This window comes from Panthera tigris, chromosome B4, assembly GCF_018350195.1.
Source record: "Panthera tigris isolate Pti1 chromosome B4, P.tigris_Pti1_mat1.1, whole genome shotgun sequence".
NCBI lineage: Eukaryota > Metazoa > Chordata > Mammalia > Carnivora > Felidae > Panthera > Panthera tigris.
The window spans coordinates 64,265,202-64,280,699 of record NC_056666.1 but is presented as its reverse complement, the minus strand read 5'-3'; the positions used below and the strand labels follow the sequence as shown (position 1 = coordinate 64,280,699).

Sequence of the window (15,498 nt, the reverse complement as noted above, 5' to 3'; positions counted from 1 at the left end):
TTTTTAGAACTTAAGCTTTTACTGTGAATGAAATGAAAAGCCAATGGAGAGATTTTGAGCCAAGGAATGACACAATCTAATTTTTACCTTAATAGCATCATTCTGGCTGATTACTTAACAGATTATGAGGAAGACCTGTTAGGAGGCTGTTGCAGTAATGCAGGTGAGATGACAGTGGCTAGATTAGGATGGTAGCTACAAATCTGTATATACAACAGAGTTCTAGATATACTTTAAATGTAAGGAGAGCCAAAAAGATCTGCTCACAGAGTGGTGTGGAATACAAAAGTATCAAGGCTGACTACAAACTTTTTGGCTAAGCGACTGACAGAAGAGGGTTGCCATTTATTTAGTTGGGGGAGATTATAGCAGGATCAAGTCAGCTTGAGGGATAGGTCAGAAATTTAGCACGTGACATAACAAGTTTGAAACGTCTACTAGACACTTGTGTGGACATGCCAAATAGACAGTTATAAAAGTCTGGAGATGTTTAAATGCTGTCAACATACAGACATTCACATATTTAAACCCATACGTTTAGACGAAATCATCAAGGGGGGGGTAAGTGTACCCACTTGACCAGAGGTCTAAAAACTGAGCTCTAGGCACTCACTGTTAACACTGGGAAGATAAGAAACCAGCAAAAGAGACAGAGAAGGAGTGGACAGGGATGCTGGAGAGAAACCTGCAGAGTATGGTGTCGTGGAAGCCAAGTAAAGAAAGTGTTTCAAGGAGAAGGGAGGGCTCAACTATATCAATGCTGCTAGATCAAGTTGACTGGAAAAAAAAAAAAAAGGCTGATTATTCTCATATAAGGTCAAGTAAAAACCACATTTGTTCGAGTGAAAACAAACATGACTAAATCCACGATGAGTAACAACTAATCTTTACCTTGGTCATTCCTGGCAAATCCACAAGTGTCAGATTGACAACATTGGGTGAAAAAATCTTAAGATGAATTGGCTCAGGGCTTACTCCCTAAAAATAAGTTTTAAAATACATTAAAATCACATTAAAATTTCATTGAAATATAAAAATGCCAAGTACATCTCATTTCAAGTAGACAGACTCTAGATGCTTTCAGATACAAATTAAACCATGATCCCTAAAACATTTCAGCAATCAAAACCTGATGAAACCCATGGGAAGTAAGGCAGCCAGCCAGCCATATAGCAGGTTATAAGGTTACTCAATCCTGTAACATTAATATACAAAATTTATTTCCCCTTTATTATTCCACATTCTTTTCTCTGGGTTCTAGACAGATACAATTTCTTAGGTACGTTTAATAGACTTAGTGCTGAACAAAAGAACACTGTGTCACTATCCAAATTTATGAGGTTCTTGAGTAGACAGTGAGGCATAGGTAGCAAGTTATCCACATCAACTTGGTTCCTAATCTTTGAATTATCAGGTAGCAAAAGCATATATTCTAAGAGACTCCTCAGAAAATTTATCTGCATCTTCAGATTCCTGAATTCAAATAGTAAAATTTGGATAGTGAGAGATACCTTTATTTCCCTAGACTGAGATCATTATACACACTGCCTTCTCTTCACCACTGGCCCTCTACAAGTTTTAGAGCTGAGTCAGCTACATGTAAAAAGGCACATAGAAAATGTGCATTCGTCTTTGCATATGCCCTTCTTTATCCTTTAAAATATCCTCTCATCTACCTACCTTTTATCTTCCTTCATACACACCCACTGAAAATTTTAATTTCACAGAGAGCTTTTTTGAAACATCCTTTACTCTGAGTTATATTAGATAACTCCAAACTACTTTTCTATTTCAAACACATTAGTGTTCCAAAGTCATGTGCTGATATTCAGCATACCTACCTAGCTTGTGTACTTCTCAGGCATTCCCTTCTCATGTCCAATACAAAGCTTTGCTCAAATGCCTTTACAACTCCAATCTCATAAATATTTTAAATCCCTCAGGGCTTTATGTTAGGCATATGAAATCATTTAGATATTTATACATATGAAATTACTTACATAAGATCAAAGTATCATTTACTTCATTACAAACATGATTTAGGAAAGAAGAGATTTTTCACAGATTTGGGGGTAGGGGACTTCTCATCTTTTGGACACTGTGGGTGAGAAAACCTGCTAGGTAAGTATATCACATCCCCACCGTAAATTAAACATCTTGTCGGTATACAGACTCCATCTTTCATGGCATTCAGTCTAGTTTAAAATTTTCCTTTCTGAAACACTAGTCACATCCATTATAAGTTCTAGCCCTATGTAAAATTACCACCAATTCCTAAGTTCAGTAAATCCATGGGAACACAGGAGAGACTTCAGACTGGTACTATCATTAATAAAATTATCCCTGATATAATTACAGGACAGACAACAAGCTAATCTAGTTTGCTGCCACTTTTTCTACCTCTCCTATACAACATAATCATTAGAAATTCAGGAAGTATGGTAGCAGCAGCAGCAACTCAAAGGTTACCAGCCCAGAGTTCAATAATGAACAAAGCTTAGTCAGAGAGACAAATATCCTGACTAGACATGAAGAACTGACGTGGCTCAAAAATGTCTTTGTGTCAGGACAACCTCTTCAGCACAACATCTGGCAGATCAAAGGGCTCAGTGAATACTTGTCGAATATTAGTACTAGGCCAGGGCCCACTTGCTGGATTAAATAGCCTTTGGATAATACAAGAATGGAGGTTAAAAAAAAAAAAAAAAAGAAAAGAAAAAAGGAAGGAAACAGAAAGATAGTTAAGGATAAAGAAAGGAGAGAAAACAGAAGCATTTATGAGAAGCAGTGACAGTGCCTGGTGTCAACATTAATGGCATCTTAGACACATTTTTTTTTTAATTTTCACAATGTTAGGAAACAGGAATTAAGTTGTTAACATTAGTTTTCATTTTCATCAAAGAAAACTTCTCTCTTTACTTTCGTAAGTAAATCTAGGCTTCCTCAGGTAAGAGAGCTCTTCAAAATCTCCTAAGTTACATAATGCTTCTTGAGTTAGAGTACAATCAATCCATCAGAAAAAAATAACTTACTATAGCAATATTAAATACAAAAATTATATAAGTGATATATAAATCACAAGATAAACAATCATCTAAATGAAATATTTGATAGTATATGAAAGCTCTAAGAAACAAAAGGGATTTTAAGTAAGGTTTTTATATATTTGTGAAAATACTCCATTAGTTTCAAAGACCAGGACTATGAATTTACAATGCCCATAACGCATTATACACGGAATACTCTCAATGATATATTTACTGAGGTTTATACATTCTAACTCTAAAAAGATGCCTACCTTATTATTTCCCGAAATCCTTTCTGTTTCGTTTTCAATTTCTTGTCGAATTTCATCAAAATCCGTGTAAAGCTAAAAATTATTGAAACAAAAAGGACAACATTCATGATAAGATCAACAGTTCTTAAGTGAGGGGTTGATAAATTTCAAGGATGTCTACAGATCTGCTTCAGAGAACTAGTAAATTCTAATATATACATGTATTTTCTAAGCCAAGGAGTCTTAGTTTACATGAGCTTTTCAAAGCTACCTGATCCCACAACAGTTAATTTCCACATTACAATAAGGCTCAACATAAAGTGTCTTCCAAATAAACTGCTATGGTTAGAAATGTTACTAATAAGATAAGATTTATTTTACAAGGAGCAGTTGCTTCAAGATAACATAACACACTGCCAATCGTAAGAAACTAAATTATCAACTACTTGTACAAAAAAATGTATCAACATATTATCTCTTCATAATATTCTTGTGTGATCGATTACCTTATTTTTGGTGTGAAGAAATTTACCCCATTCTTCTGCTTCAACCCCTAGAAAAAGAAAAACTCCATTTATTGGAAACTATAGCAATTACCTTTTTATCTTAGGAATTCAAAAAGGCAACACAATATTATTTGTTCCTATTTTGCCACTGACAAGCAGTATTTTAAGATCTCCTAAATTATACTTTCATATTTTAAAAACTATCATATATTTCAAAAAATGACTTGAGAGTTACTCACAGATCTTCCTTTTGAAATCTAGATTTGAAATCTAGAGTCTGCAAATAAAATTGTTCATTTCTCTTCATATTTTGTATGTAATTATATTATGGTAAAAGTATATGCTTTGTTTTTAAATATCTTACACATAAAAGCAGTTTATACAATGAAAGTAACTGAAGCAAATGGCTAACAGAAGAAAAACTAAGAATCCTATTGAGTAATGCAAAAAGCACATGTAATAGATTTACACAAATAACTCAAGGTAAAAATTTGCAATACGTAAATGAAACTTTTTTCTCTTAAATTTGGTTTCCTGCTGGTTACCTATAAAGTCACAATTTGCTGTTCCTTTAAAGAGTTCTCTCAGTAGTGCAAAATTATCCTGTAACTTATATGTACTTTCAAGGTGATTTTCCCACCAGGGCCAAGACTATGTTTTCCCTTGGAAATGAAGGTTAGGAAGAAATGAAATGAGTGTTTGTGGGTGGGAGGAGACAGACAGACCCTAGCATATGTACTGTATGGAGTCGCTACTCTCCATGAGTTTCCAGTAATAGGTCTGTTCTTCCTGCACTTCCTGAAAAAAAAGGAAAATATAATTCACTGTGGGCACTGTTTCAAGTGGTCTAAATCTTGGCGAGCAAGTTTTGTTCTATTTTTCTCAGAAAAACTAGAAATGTTTAATTGTAGAAAAGTAACCAAACTGCCTCCCCTAAGCACAGCTATTCTGCTTTTGCCAAATTCAGAGTTCTAAGTATCCTAATGACTGAGTTCATGAATAACTCATATCGGTCACCTGAAATCAAAATAAAAATGACTAAAAGTTAAATAAATATTGAAGAAAAAGTGATTCAATTCTTTAGTGGAAATAAGTAAATAAAACTGGATCCTTTTTGCTAATAAAATGCTCACCTACTTGAAGCTTAGTACCTTCTTCCAAGAAGTCTCATTGGAGGACTGGAGTAATCTAGGTGAACAGAACTCACAGAGACAGCTACTACATACCAAAGGGGGGGGGGGGGGGGTTAATTTACCTTATCGTTTAAAAGAGGTCTGGCTTAACAAGCATGTTTTTAAAAATAAAAATAAAATAAATTACATTCACCACCAAAAAAAACCCTGCATTCTGATGCAATGCCAAAAGGTAGCAAGAACCACCTACAATCAATGTGGATAGGCAAATAAAAATGGAAGAAAAATAATGCACACAGCCTGTAAGAGTACGTAAGCACACATGCAGGCATACTAGAAAAAAAAGGGCCAAAAACAATGGATAAAGGAAACCTTTAGAAAGGTGTCTTGAGTTTTTCCATGTAGCAGGGTCTGCAGTTAAAGAGAAACAGCACAGAATGATAAGTTTAATGCTTAACCCTAGTATTTTAAACCTTTTTAAAAAGTCAAATCTGCAGAAACCTGAACACATTTCAAATGCACGGAGCATCCAATTTTTCAAAATTTACAACTGTAATTCCCATTACAATTAATAGTAAATACCTAAAGGGATATATATGTTTTAAGTGGTATAAATGAAGCATACCATGTGCCATAATTTGTTGGTATTTTCCATCACAGCTAATTGTATTTCCTCTGGTTTCTAGTTCTAACACAACCGGATTAAAATTGATTCACTCTCCAAAAATCTGCCATAAATATTTGATATGTAGGAAAAGATAAATTGCCTGGCACAGAAAAATCTACAAAGCATACCAAACACATTTTCCAAAACCTCAAAAGTAAATATATATGAGTATTTACCCTATTCATGAAGAATGAGCTTTTTATAAGGGATTATTTTCTTTAAAAAACATACTGAATTTAAAAAGAACACCATAAAAACAATTTTGGTCTTTAATCAACATGCTATTTTTGGATTTTGTCTAAAAGGAAATCTGAACAAAGACTGATTCTTAAAAATATATGAAAGATAAATGTGAAGTTCAAAGTTCAAACTAAATCAGTGTGAATAAAATTTTAGTAAGATTTTATCAGAAAATTCTTTCACATTGGCAAAGGGGGAGCAAGCTGAGAAATACTATATAAATATATTGATACCTCAATTATCCTACCTGGCTGACAGAATGAAGGATTCCACATTACATAAAATTTCCTGATAATTACACATATTAAACATTAAGATATTTTATTTTAATCAGTTTTGATGGACCTGTATCTAAAATGGATTATTCTGGGGCGCCTGAATGGCTGAGTCCGTTAAGTGTCCAACTTTGGCTCAGGTCATGATTTCACGGTTCATGGCTTTGAGCCCTGTGTTGGGCTCTGTGCTGAGAGCTTGGAGCCTGGAGCCTGCTTTGGATTCTGTCTCCCTCTCTCTCTGCCCCTTCCGCTCATGCTATGTCTCTGTCTCTCAGAAATGAATGTTAAAAAAAATTTTTTTAATAAAAAATGAAAAAATAAAATGGATTATTCTGCTCCATGTCATCCTAAAATATACTGCTCTAAATCAGCCTATTATTGCAAACGTCGGCCTTTGTTACATAACAAAGCCCTCTGAGGCTATAAATCCCTATCCAAAATAGTTAGAAACTGATTTTTTCTTTCTTTTAAGTTTTCCTGTCTGATTATGTTTTCCTTACTTTCTCCTCTCTGGTTTGTCAGACTGTCAGGTAGTTCATACTCTTCTGGCTAACTAAATGTTTATCTGTTTCTTTGTTTCTAATTTTCTCTGGGTTACAATGATTCATGGCAAGGTAGATTGGTTACCCTGAGTATAAAGAGGATCTGATGAGAAAACTAAGGAACTATGCTAATTATTACTAATACACATGAAATTTAATACTCAAAATTTATGAAATCTAGTTTGTGTTCTGGGTAGCTGAGTTGTCATTTTAAGTGAGGATTAAGTGTGTCTTAAGTAATACAAAATATTGTGCGGCTTTTTTTTTTACATAAAATGTAAACACTAAGCTTTGAAAAAAAAAAAATATATATAGGTAAGATGTGCAGATTTGCTGACCAACCACTAAGATGAGAGATATCAACAAAACATGGTGAACATATGAGCAGAGATACTGAGGAACTGACACTTCTGTGGCTGAAATGTACACCTTTTTCTACAAACACTACCCACATCTACAGTTTCTAAGAGACAGGATATCTATCATTTGCCCTTTTCATGATGACTGAAGAAAATAAAGGGTTAAAAGAAAGAGACCTAATTAATGCCATATAGTTTCTTAAAGTCTGATTTTAAGTTTTCTGGAATACTTCATGATGTAAGTTAGTAGGAATGAAATTTTAAGTATTATTCTATATATTTGAAGCTGAATCGTAGGTTAGTTCAACATGATTAAATTCGAGGCTTAGAATTTCAATACCAAACAAATATTATAGAAATACAAAGTGATGAATAATATACCAAGAAGCTACCTGATATACTTAATTAATAGGTTCCTACATATCCTCTGGCAGTCTATCCAAAAATACTACTTGTTAACATCTAAACTTCATTAACTTGCTTCAGTGATTAACTTTCTATAGTCATTGCAGATGCTCATGATAGGTTTTTTTTTTTTTTTTTACTCCTTAAAAAAAAAAAAAAGCTATCACTACCAATACTCCTATAATAATAGAAAAAATAATTAAAGTAACTTCAATTTCATCAATACTATCATCCCTTCTTAGATGAGAATCTAACTAGAATGAAACTGCATTGAAAACAGATCTCTGCAGATGAGTAACAAACATAGTACTCTGCTACCAATGTAATTAGTTATTTTACAGACTTATAAATAAGAAAGTCTGAGCCAAACACTGAACTAAAAAGGAAGATTAAATATATTATTTTCGTCAAACATTCCAACCTCACTAATATAAATAAGTATAAATAGGACACGCACTTAATAAGCAATTTAATATCCACTGACAGACACAACATTTCTCAAAATATTTTCAATTTAACCAAAGAACTGCTATAAAGGACAGTACATGTTTTTCTCATTTTAATATTCCACATTTGCTATTGGAGGAGTGGGTGGATCTTAAAAATCAGAATAGTATGTGCTATGTAGGTAAGCATGGCAAGAGAAGGACAGTAAAAAAGATAAAAATAAAAAACCAAAACTCTTTCTAAAAATAATATTCATCTTAGCTTGAAGGGCAAAAGATTCAAAATTAGCAAGTACATGGTGACACCAGAAAAGGGAAGGTGAGATAACCCTGCTATAATAAAAAACAAAGTCATTTTAAGTGTATTTAAAATTTTTAAACTAGAATCTAAATGATTTAAATTTCTAAATCAAAGTAAAAACATTTTTTAAACACTAGGGGAAAAAAAGCTTAAAACACTCCAAAAGACACAAAAATTTTTCTTTAAAATAACTGATTTCTATTTACTGAGCATCTCACTAAATTCTCCATAAACATTAACGACAGTTTACTAATAAGCTGAACTACCAAAAAGGTAATATTCCAAACAAGTCTACTTATGGTCCTCAAAACTTACTTTTTTTTTTTTCTTTACATGAGAAATGATGCATTCCACTTCTCTTCACAGGAATTCTGCTTTTGTTATAACCACTAATTTCTGGTCTAATCTGGTCTAATGTGTTTTTAAGATTCAAGCAAAAATGAAGAATTTTTAAATAATTCTTATTCCAATTCTAAAATTTACCATTTTCTTCTCCTGTTGTTTTTCGCTTATCTTCGGGTGAAACATGGACTAGCTGCAGAATGAGAGGTCTCCGGGTGACAATACCAGTGCCTCTGGGAAGCAGGTCCCTCCCCACTAGGCTTTCTAGCACTGAGCTCTTTCCACTGCTCTGAAAACAGAATACACAAGAGCAAAATGAGTTTCTACATAGATTTTTTAAATAACTTAATAAGACTACACTGACAAAGCACCATACAAAGAAATTAAAGAAAAAATTACTGCAAAGACTTTTAAACTGAAAGTTTAGTTTTATTTTCTATTATATGATCTTTATTTCTTTAAAATAAAAACTCCAAAAAGAGAGATTAAAGTCCTACTCTCCCCCCGCCCTCCCCCAAAATAAAGTCCCACTCTCCTGTAATTTTCCTACTTTTTTTGATACTCTCCCAACCAGGTTTTCAAAACCTGTAATACTGGCACGTAATGTTATGTCTATGAGAATATATGACTTTAAATGGGGTAGCACTACATGTATTTTTCTCTAACCGGCTTTTATTTTTGATGTAGCAATCACGGATAATATTCCATATCAATATACTAACATCTGTGTTTAATGGTCAAATAGTATTCTACAGTGTATAAAGCCAAACTTGACTTGGACATTTAAATGGTTTTTGCTACCATTAACAATGCTACAGTGCACATGGTTTATACATATAACCTTACTCACTTATCCTATTACTTCACTGGATTTAGTTCATTAAATGAAGTTGCTAAAGAGCTAAAGATTAAAGAACAGAGATTTGAAGCATTCACAGATGCTGTCAGACTGCACACAAGAAGGCAGGAACCAAGCTACACTTCCCATTCAATCTGCTGCAGCCCCATTAGCAGTGGGCATTATCACTTTTTTGAATCCTTGCTACTTTGATAGATGAACACTGACAGCTCGTTTAAAATTACATGACTTTATTATTGAAGTCAAGGATCATTTTGTTTAAAGGTTTTTTGTATTTTTTCAGTGATTGTTCAAATGCTGGCATTTTACATTTCTTATTAGCTTATAAAGCTTCTTTATCCATAAGTACTTCACTTTTGTTCTGAATATTTCCCAACGTTTTATTTTGAAAATTTCAAAGCCACAAGAGCTTTGAGAATATTAACAGTGAATGCTCATATCTTAAGAAAGATACACTGAATATTAACATTGGACACATATGCTTTATGTCTCTTTCTACACACACGCATGTGCGCGCACGCGCGCGCGCACACACACACACACACTTTTTCTTTTGTTGTCCTATCTGAGTTAGTTACATACACCATGACACTTCATCTCTAAAAAATATAGCATATCTGTCTCTAAGGGCATACACAAGGGCATTCTTCCATACAACCATATTCAACGATCACCCTCAGGAAATTTAACACAGATATAAGACTAGTAAATAGATAATCAAGGGGTGCCTGGGTGGCTCAGTCGGTTAAGTGTCTGACTTTGGCTCAGGTCATGGTCTCGCGGTCTGTGAGTTCAAGCCCCGCGTCAGGCTCTTTGCTGACAGCTCAGAGCCTGAAGCCTGTTTCAGTTTCTGTGTCTCCCTCTCTCTCTGCCCCTCCCCCGCTCGTGCTCCGTCTTTCTGTCTCAAAAATAAATAAACGTTAAAAAAAAATTATAAATAATCAAATAGTATATAAAAACCTTAATTTCTATTTATACATCTTAAATGCTTATAAATTTTGTATTAACTTTATAATTAGTATTTTCTGTATAGATTGTTTTTCCTGTACTACACTGTTTCTTAGTCACAACTAGTACAACTTTTACTTTCATATTTTCCACAAAGGCAAAAATCCTAAATAATGGGGGGGGGGGGGGGGGGAAACTCCTATTATACACATGTTGGATCTTCTTTGCCTGTTTCAATATGTCAATGTCTGTCAAATTATTTTTTTTAATGTTTATTTTTGAGAGACAGAGCGTGAGCAGAGGAGGAACAGAGAGAGGGGGAGACACAGAATCTGAGCAGGCTCCAGGCTCCGAGCTGTCAGCACAGAGCTCAACGTAGGGCTCGAACCTACGTACTGCGAGACCATGACCTGAGTCAAAGTTGGACACTTAACCAACTGAGTCACCCAGAAGCCACACCCCAATTTTTTTTTCTAATATTTAGAAAGAGCGAGTATGTGAGCAAGTGGGGGAGGGGCAGAAAGAGAGAGAGGGTGAGAGAGAATCCCAAGCAGGCTTCATGCTGTGCAGAGCCAGCCGCTGTGCATGCTGTGCAGTGCAGAGCCAGCCGCCCAGGGCTAAATCTTATGAACTGTGTGTGAGATCAAGACCTAAGCCAAAATCAAGAGTCAGACGCTTAATCGACTGAGCCCCTCTGTCAAATTCTTTTTACACCTCTTCCCTACCCTTTTTATTTTTAATGTTTCTTCCTTTCCAACATCTTTCTCTCTCAAGGTACTATATGTTATGTTTACTTGTTCTTGTTTTACTTCTAAGCTGTCCTCATTTCTAAAATAAATTTCCTTTCATTTCTAATACTTTAGTAAGTTCTACCACCTAGTTCTTATTTGTTCCTATACACACTTGTTATTTAATGCCTTATCTTGCCTTTTGTCTTAATATCTAGTTGTTTTCATCTGTTTTGCGAACATGTCTTTCTGGTATACTTTCTTGTCAACAAGAATGTTATTCTGAGTCTCATTTTTCTTTAAAAAACTTTGTATGAGATTTGACAACAGTCATTTTCTAAACTTTAGGAAAAAACTTGGCCTAGAATAACAATTCTAACTTTACACTCTAAAACTCCCTTTTGTCTCCATATAGTGTTCAAAAATATAGTTCTTTGTTTTCTGGTAACTTGTCTCTGTTCCTCTCTACCACTTTTATCTGGATCTTCTCTTTCCTTTGTCTGTATTCTTCAGGGGTGGTCAGTTGTATTCTCAGTTGCTTCTCACTGCAAGAACTGGTCTTAGAAAGGAGCTTTGTTTGGTTAGTTTTCAAAGTTTCATGAAGGTTCTCCAGTCCCTTAAGACTTTACCACAGATCTCTCTCATTCACCTATTATCTGTGTGTGCAAAACCCTGCCCAATTTTTCAGTCAAAGAAATAAAGTGTTGATACATGCTACAATATGGATAAACCTCAAAAACATTATGCTAAGTGAAAGAAGTCAGTCAAAAGACCACATATTATCTGATCCTGATTATATGAAATGTCCAGAACAGACACGAAAGTGGATTAAGTGGATGCCACGCACTAGGGGCAGAGGGAAATGGAAATGACTGCTAATGGATACAAGGTCTCTTTTTAAGATAATGAAATACCTAAAAGTAAATTATGGTGATAGTTGCAAAACTCTATAGACGTGCTAAAAACGAATGATTATACATTTCAAGTGGGTAAACTTCACATTATAAAAACAACACCTCAATAAAACCATGGAAAAATAAAATAAAGGAGAAAAATTCAAGATGAATTACAAATTTTAAAAATTCTAACTTTACAAATTAGAGAATATTAAAGTATACTTTCCTGACTTTGAGATAGAGAATGACTCCTTACTACATAAAATGTACAAACTAAAGAAAAAAAAAGTGACAGTCCAACTACAGTAAAATTAAAATTTATTTTACTCATACAAAAAAATTAGAGGAAAATATTTGTGATCCCTCTAACTCACAAAGAACTAGTAAGCAAAATGTATAAATAACTTCCACAAATCAGTGAGAAAAAGATGAATAATCTATTAGAAAATAATGTGCAGAGACAGGAACAGAAACTCACAAAAACAGCACCACAAAGGGTAAGAAAAAATTTAGAATGATCATATTCATTAGTAATCAGGGAGATATAATAAAAAACACAATTAGATACCACAAATTTAAAATGTGACGATAAGTAAGGGTCCTGTCCAAGATGGCAACTTAAGAAGATGCTGAACTTTCCCCCTCAACAGACACACCAAATCTACACTTACTTATACAGCAATTCCTCCAAAGAACTGAGGGCTGACTGAGTAGTTGCTACACAACAAAACACAGAAAACATAGAAAACGGCAAGAGAGACAGAGAAACCAGACACTGTAAGGAAGGGAACCCCTACCTCCAATGCTGTGAACTGAAGTGGGGAGGGATAGTATGAAGGGACTATACAAGAGCAGATTGTTCTGCCCTGGGGCACAGGAAAAAGCTGTGGTTTAAAAAAGCAATTAGTATATAAAAGATCCAGCATACAACTCCACCAAATGATGGGGGAGCTACCGGAACTCTCTCCAATTGGGAGAGGCTGGCAAGTGCCCCGGTTTACATCCATCCTCCACCTTGATAGTGCAAAAGGGAGTAGGGTTCCAGGTGCCACAGCCAGCCTACTGCCTCAGAGAGCACTGGGTCCCTAACCCACACCAACCATCGCCATCCCATCAAGGCGGCGCCAGTGTGTCACAACTGCAAGGAACCCTTGCTGGGCACTCACTACAGCTCCAGCTGTCATGTCAACATAACATAGGCACAAAGCACTGCAGAACACTACAGGCCCACACCACTTTGGCTCCAGACAGCTTGCAAGGGCAACCTTGGCAGAGAGCACTACAGGACACCATGGACCACACAAGCCGTGGCTCCAACTGCCCTGCCAAGGCACCTCGGCACTAAGTACCCCCAGACATACCAGCTTGTTCCCATTTTAGCTTCAGCAATCCTGCCAGGGCACCATCTGTGTGGAGAACCCAGGGACCAGCCCACAACCACTTCAGCTTTAGTTGTCTCACCAGAGCACCCTCTGCCAAGAGAGATCTGGGACCCTCTAGCTTGCACTCCCCTCAACTTCAGCTGTCCTGCCAGGACACCCTCTGAGTGGAAAGCCCCAGAACCACCCTATCCCATGCCCACTTCCATGCTGGCCATCCTTCCAGGGCAGCCCCAGCACAGAGTGCCCCAGGAAGCCCAGCCCACTCCAGATACAGCTCCAGCCAGCCAAAGTCACCTGGCACACACAGTGTACACAGGGTACGATTATACTCAAGACCACTCCTTCAAGTTTAGGAAAAGTAGCTGTCACACCTACAAGCTACAAAAGTAGCTTGACACCTACAAAGTCAAGCAAAATGAGAGACTGAAGAATATGCTCTGAATTAAAGAAAAAAGCAAAACCTCAGAAAAACTAAATGAAACAGATATAAACAACATGCCTAATAAAGAGTTTAAAGTAATGATCATAAAGATGTCCACCAGACTACAGACAAGGGTGGAAGAACAACCTTCAACAAAGAAATAGTAAATACAAAAAAGATCCAATCAAATCTGAAAAAAACAGTAACTAAAATGGAAAATACACTAGAAAACATCAACTGCACATTAGAGTACATAAAGAAGACCAGATCAGCATCTGGAAAACAGGGTACTGGAAAACACCCAAGCTGGACAGCAAAGAGAAAAAAGAATTTTAAAAAATGGTAAAGGCTAAGGGATCTCTTGGACAATATCAAGCAAATAAACATTCACATTATGGGGGTCCCAAAAGGAGAAGAGAAAGAAAAGAAAAGAAAAGAAAAGAAAAGAAAAGAAAAGAAAAGAAGGAAGGAAAGGGCAGAAAATGATGTGAAGAAACAGTAAGTGAAAACTTCCCTAGCCTAGGGAAGGAAACAGACATCCAGGTTCAGGAAGCCCAAAGAGTTCTAAATAAGATGAACTCAAGGAGGCCACACCAAGACAAAATAACAATTTAAATGGCAAAAATTAAAGAGACTTTTAAGAACAGCAGGAAAGAAGAAAAAAGTTATGTAGAAGGGAAATTGCATAGGGCTATCAGCAGATTTTTCAGCAGAAACTTTACAGGCCAGAAGGGAATGGCATGATATATTCGAAGTGCTAAAAGGAAAAAAACCACAACCAAAAATACTCAACCTGCCAAGGTCAATTCAGAATTGAAGGAGAGATAAAGAGTTTCTCAGACAAATGTTAAAGAAGTTCATCACCACTAAACCAGCCTTATAAAAAGTGATAAAGTGACTTCTATAAGTGGGGGTGGGGGGGAGTGGGAGAGGACATTATTAGAAATAAGAAAATTATGCATAAAATATGACAACATATACACAAAACATAGAGGAAGAAATAAAAAAGCTTTACTTTTTAAGGATGTGTTCGAACTGGGGCACCAAGGTGGTTCAGCCAGTTCAGTGTCTGACTTCAGCTCAGATCATGATCTCGCAGTTTGAGTTCGAACCCTACATCTGGCTCACTGCTGTCAGTGCAGAGCCTGCTTCAGATCTTCTGTCCCCCTCTCTCTCTCTCTGCCCCCTCCTCCCCTCTCAAAAATAAACAAACATTAAGAAAAAAAGAAAGAAGGTATTCGAACTTAAATGACCACCAACTTAATATAGACTGATACATACTTAGTATCCTATATATGAATCTCAAGGTAACTACAAACCCAAAACCTATAACAAATACACAAAAAAATAAAGAGAAAGAAAATCAAGCATAACACTACAGAAAGTCATCAATGACAAGGAAAGAGAGCAAATGAAAAGGAACAGAGATGAACTACAAAAACGACCAGGAACAACGGCAATAAGTACACACCTATGAATAATCATTTTAAATGTAAATAGACTAAATGCTTTGATCAAAAGACATAGGGTGGTGAAATGGATATAAAAAAAAAGGGACTCATTTATATACTGCCTACAAGAGACTCACTCCAAACCTAACACATGTAAAAACGAAAATCAAAGTACAGAAAAAAATATACCATGCAAATAGAAATGAAGAAAACCTGGAGTAGCAATACTTACATGAGACAAAACAGACTTTAAAACAAAGACTGTAACAAGAGACAAAGAAGGGCATTATACAATGATAAAGGAGTCAATCCCACAAGAG

At 35.6% G+C, this 15,498-nt stretch overlaps 1 protein-coding gene across 5 annotated transcripts in view; it reads right to left on the bottom strand.

Annotated features, from left to right (window-relative positions):
• DNM1L (dynamin 1 like) overlaps positions 1 to 15,498 on the bottom strand; it is a 49,183-nt gene that overhangs the window by 21,393 nt on the left and 12,292 nt on the right. For 4 of the 5 annotated variants that reach the window (XM_042992086.1, XM_042992087.1, XM_042992088.1 and 1 more), the window contains exons 2-5: positions 8,635 to 8,782; positions 3,784 to 3,830; positions 3,299 to 3,370; positions 892 to 978 (exon numbers count right to left, since the gene is read on the bottom strand). In XM_042992086.1, the coding sequence (XP_042848020.1) occupies positions 892 to 978; positions 3,299 to 3,370; positions 3,784 to 3,830; positions 8,635 to 8,782 (354 nt within the window). The remainder of the gene's footprint in view (positions 1 to 891; positions 979 to 3,298; positions 3,371 to 3,783; positions 3,831 to 8,634; positions 8,783 to 15,498) is intronic. The other variant, XM_042992090.1, reaches the window with a different exon arrangement.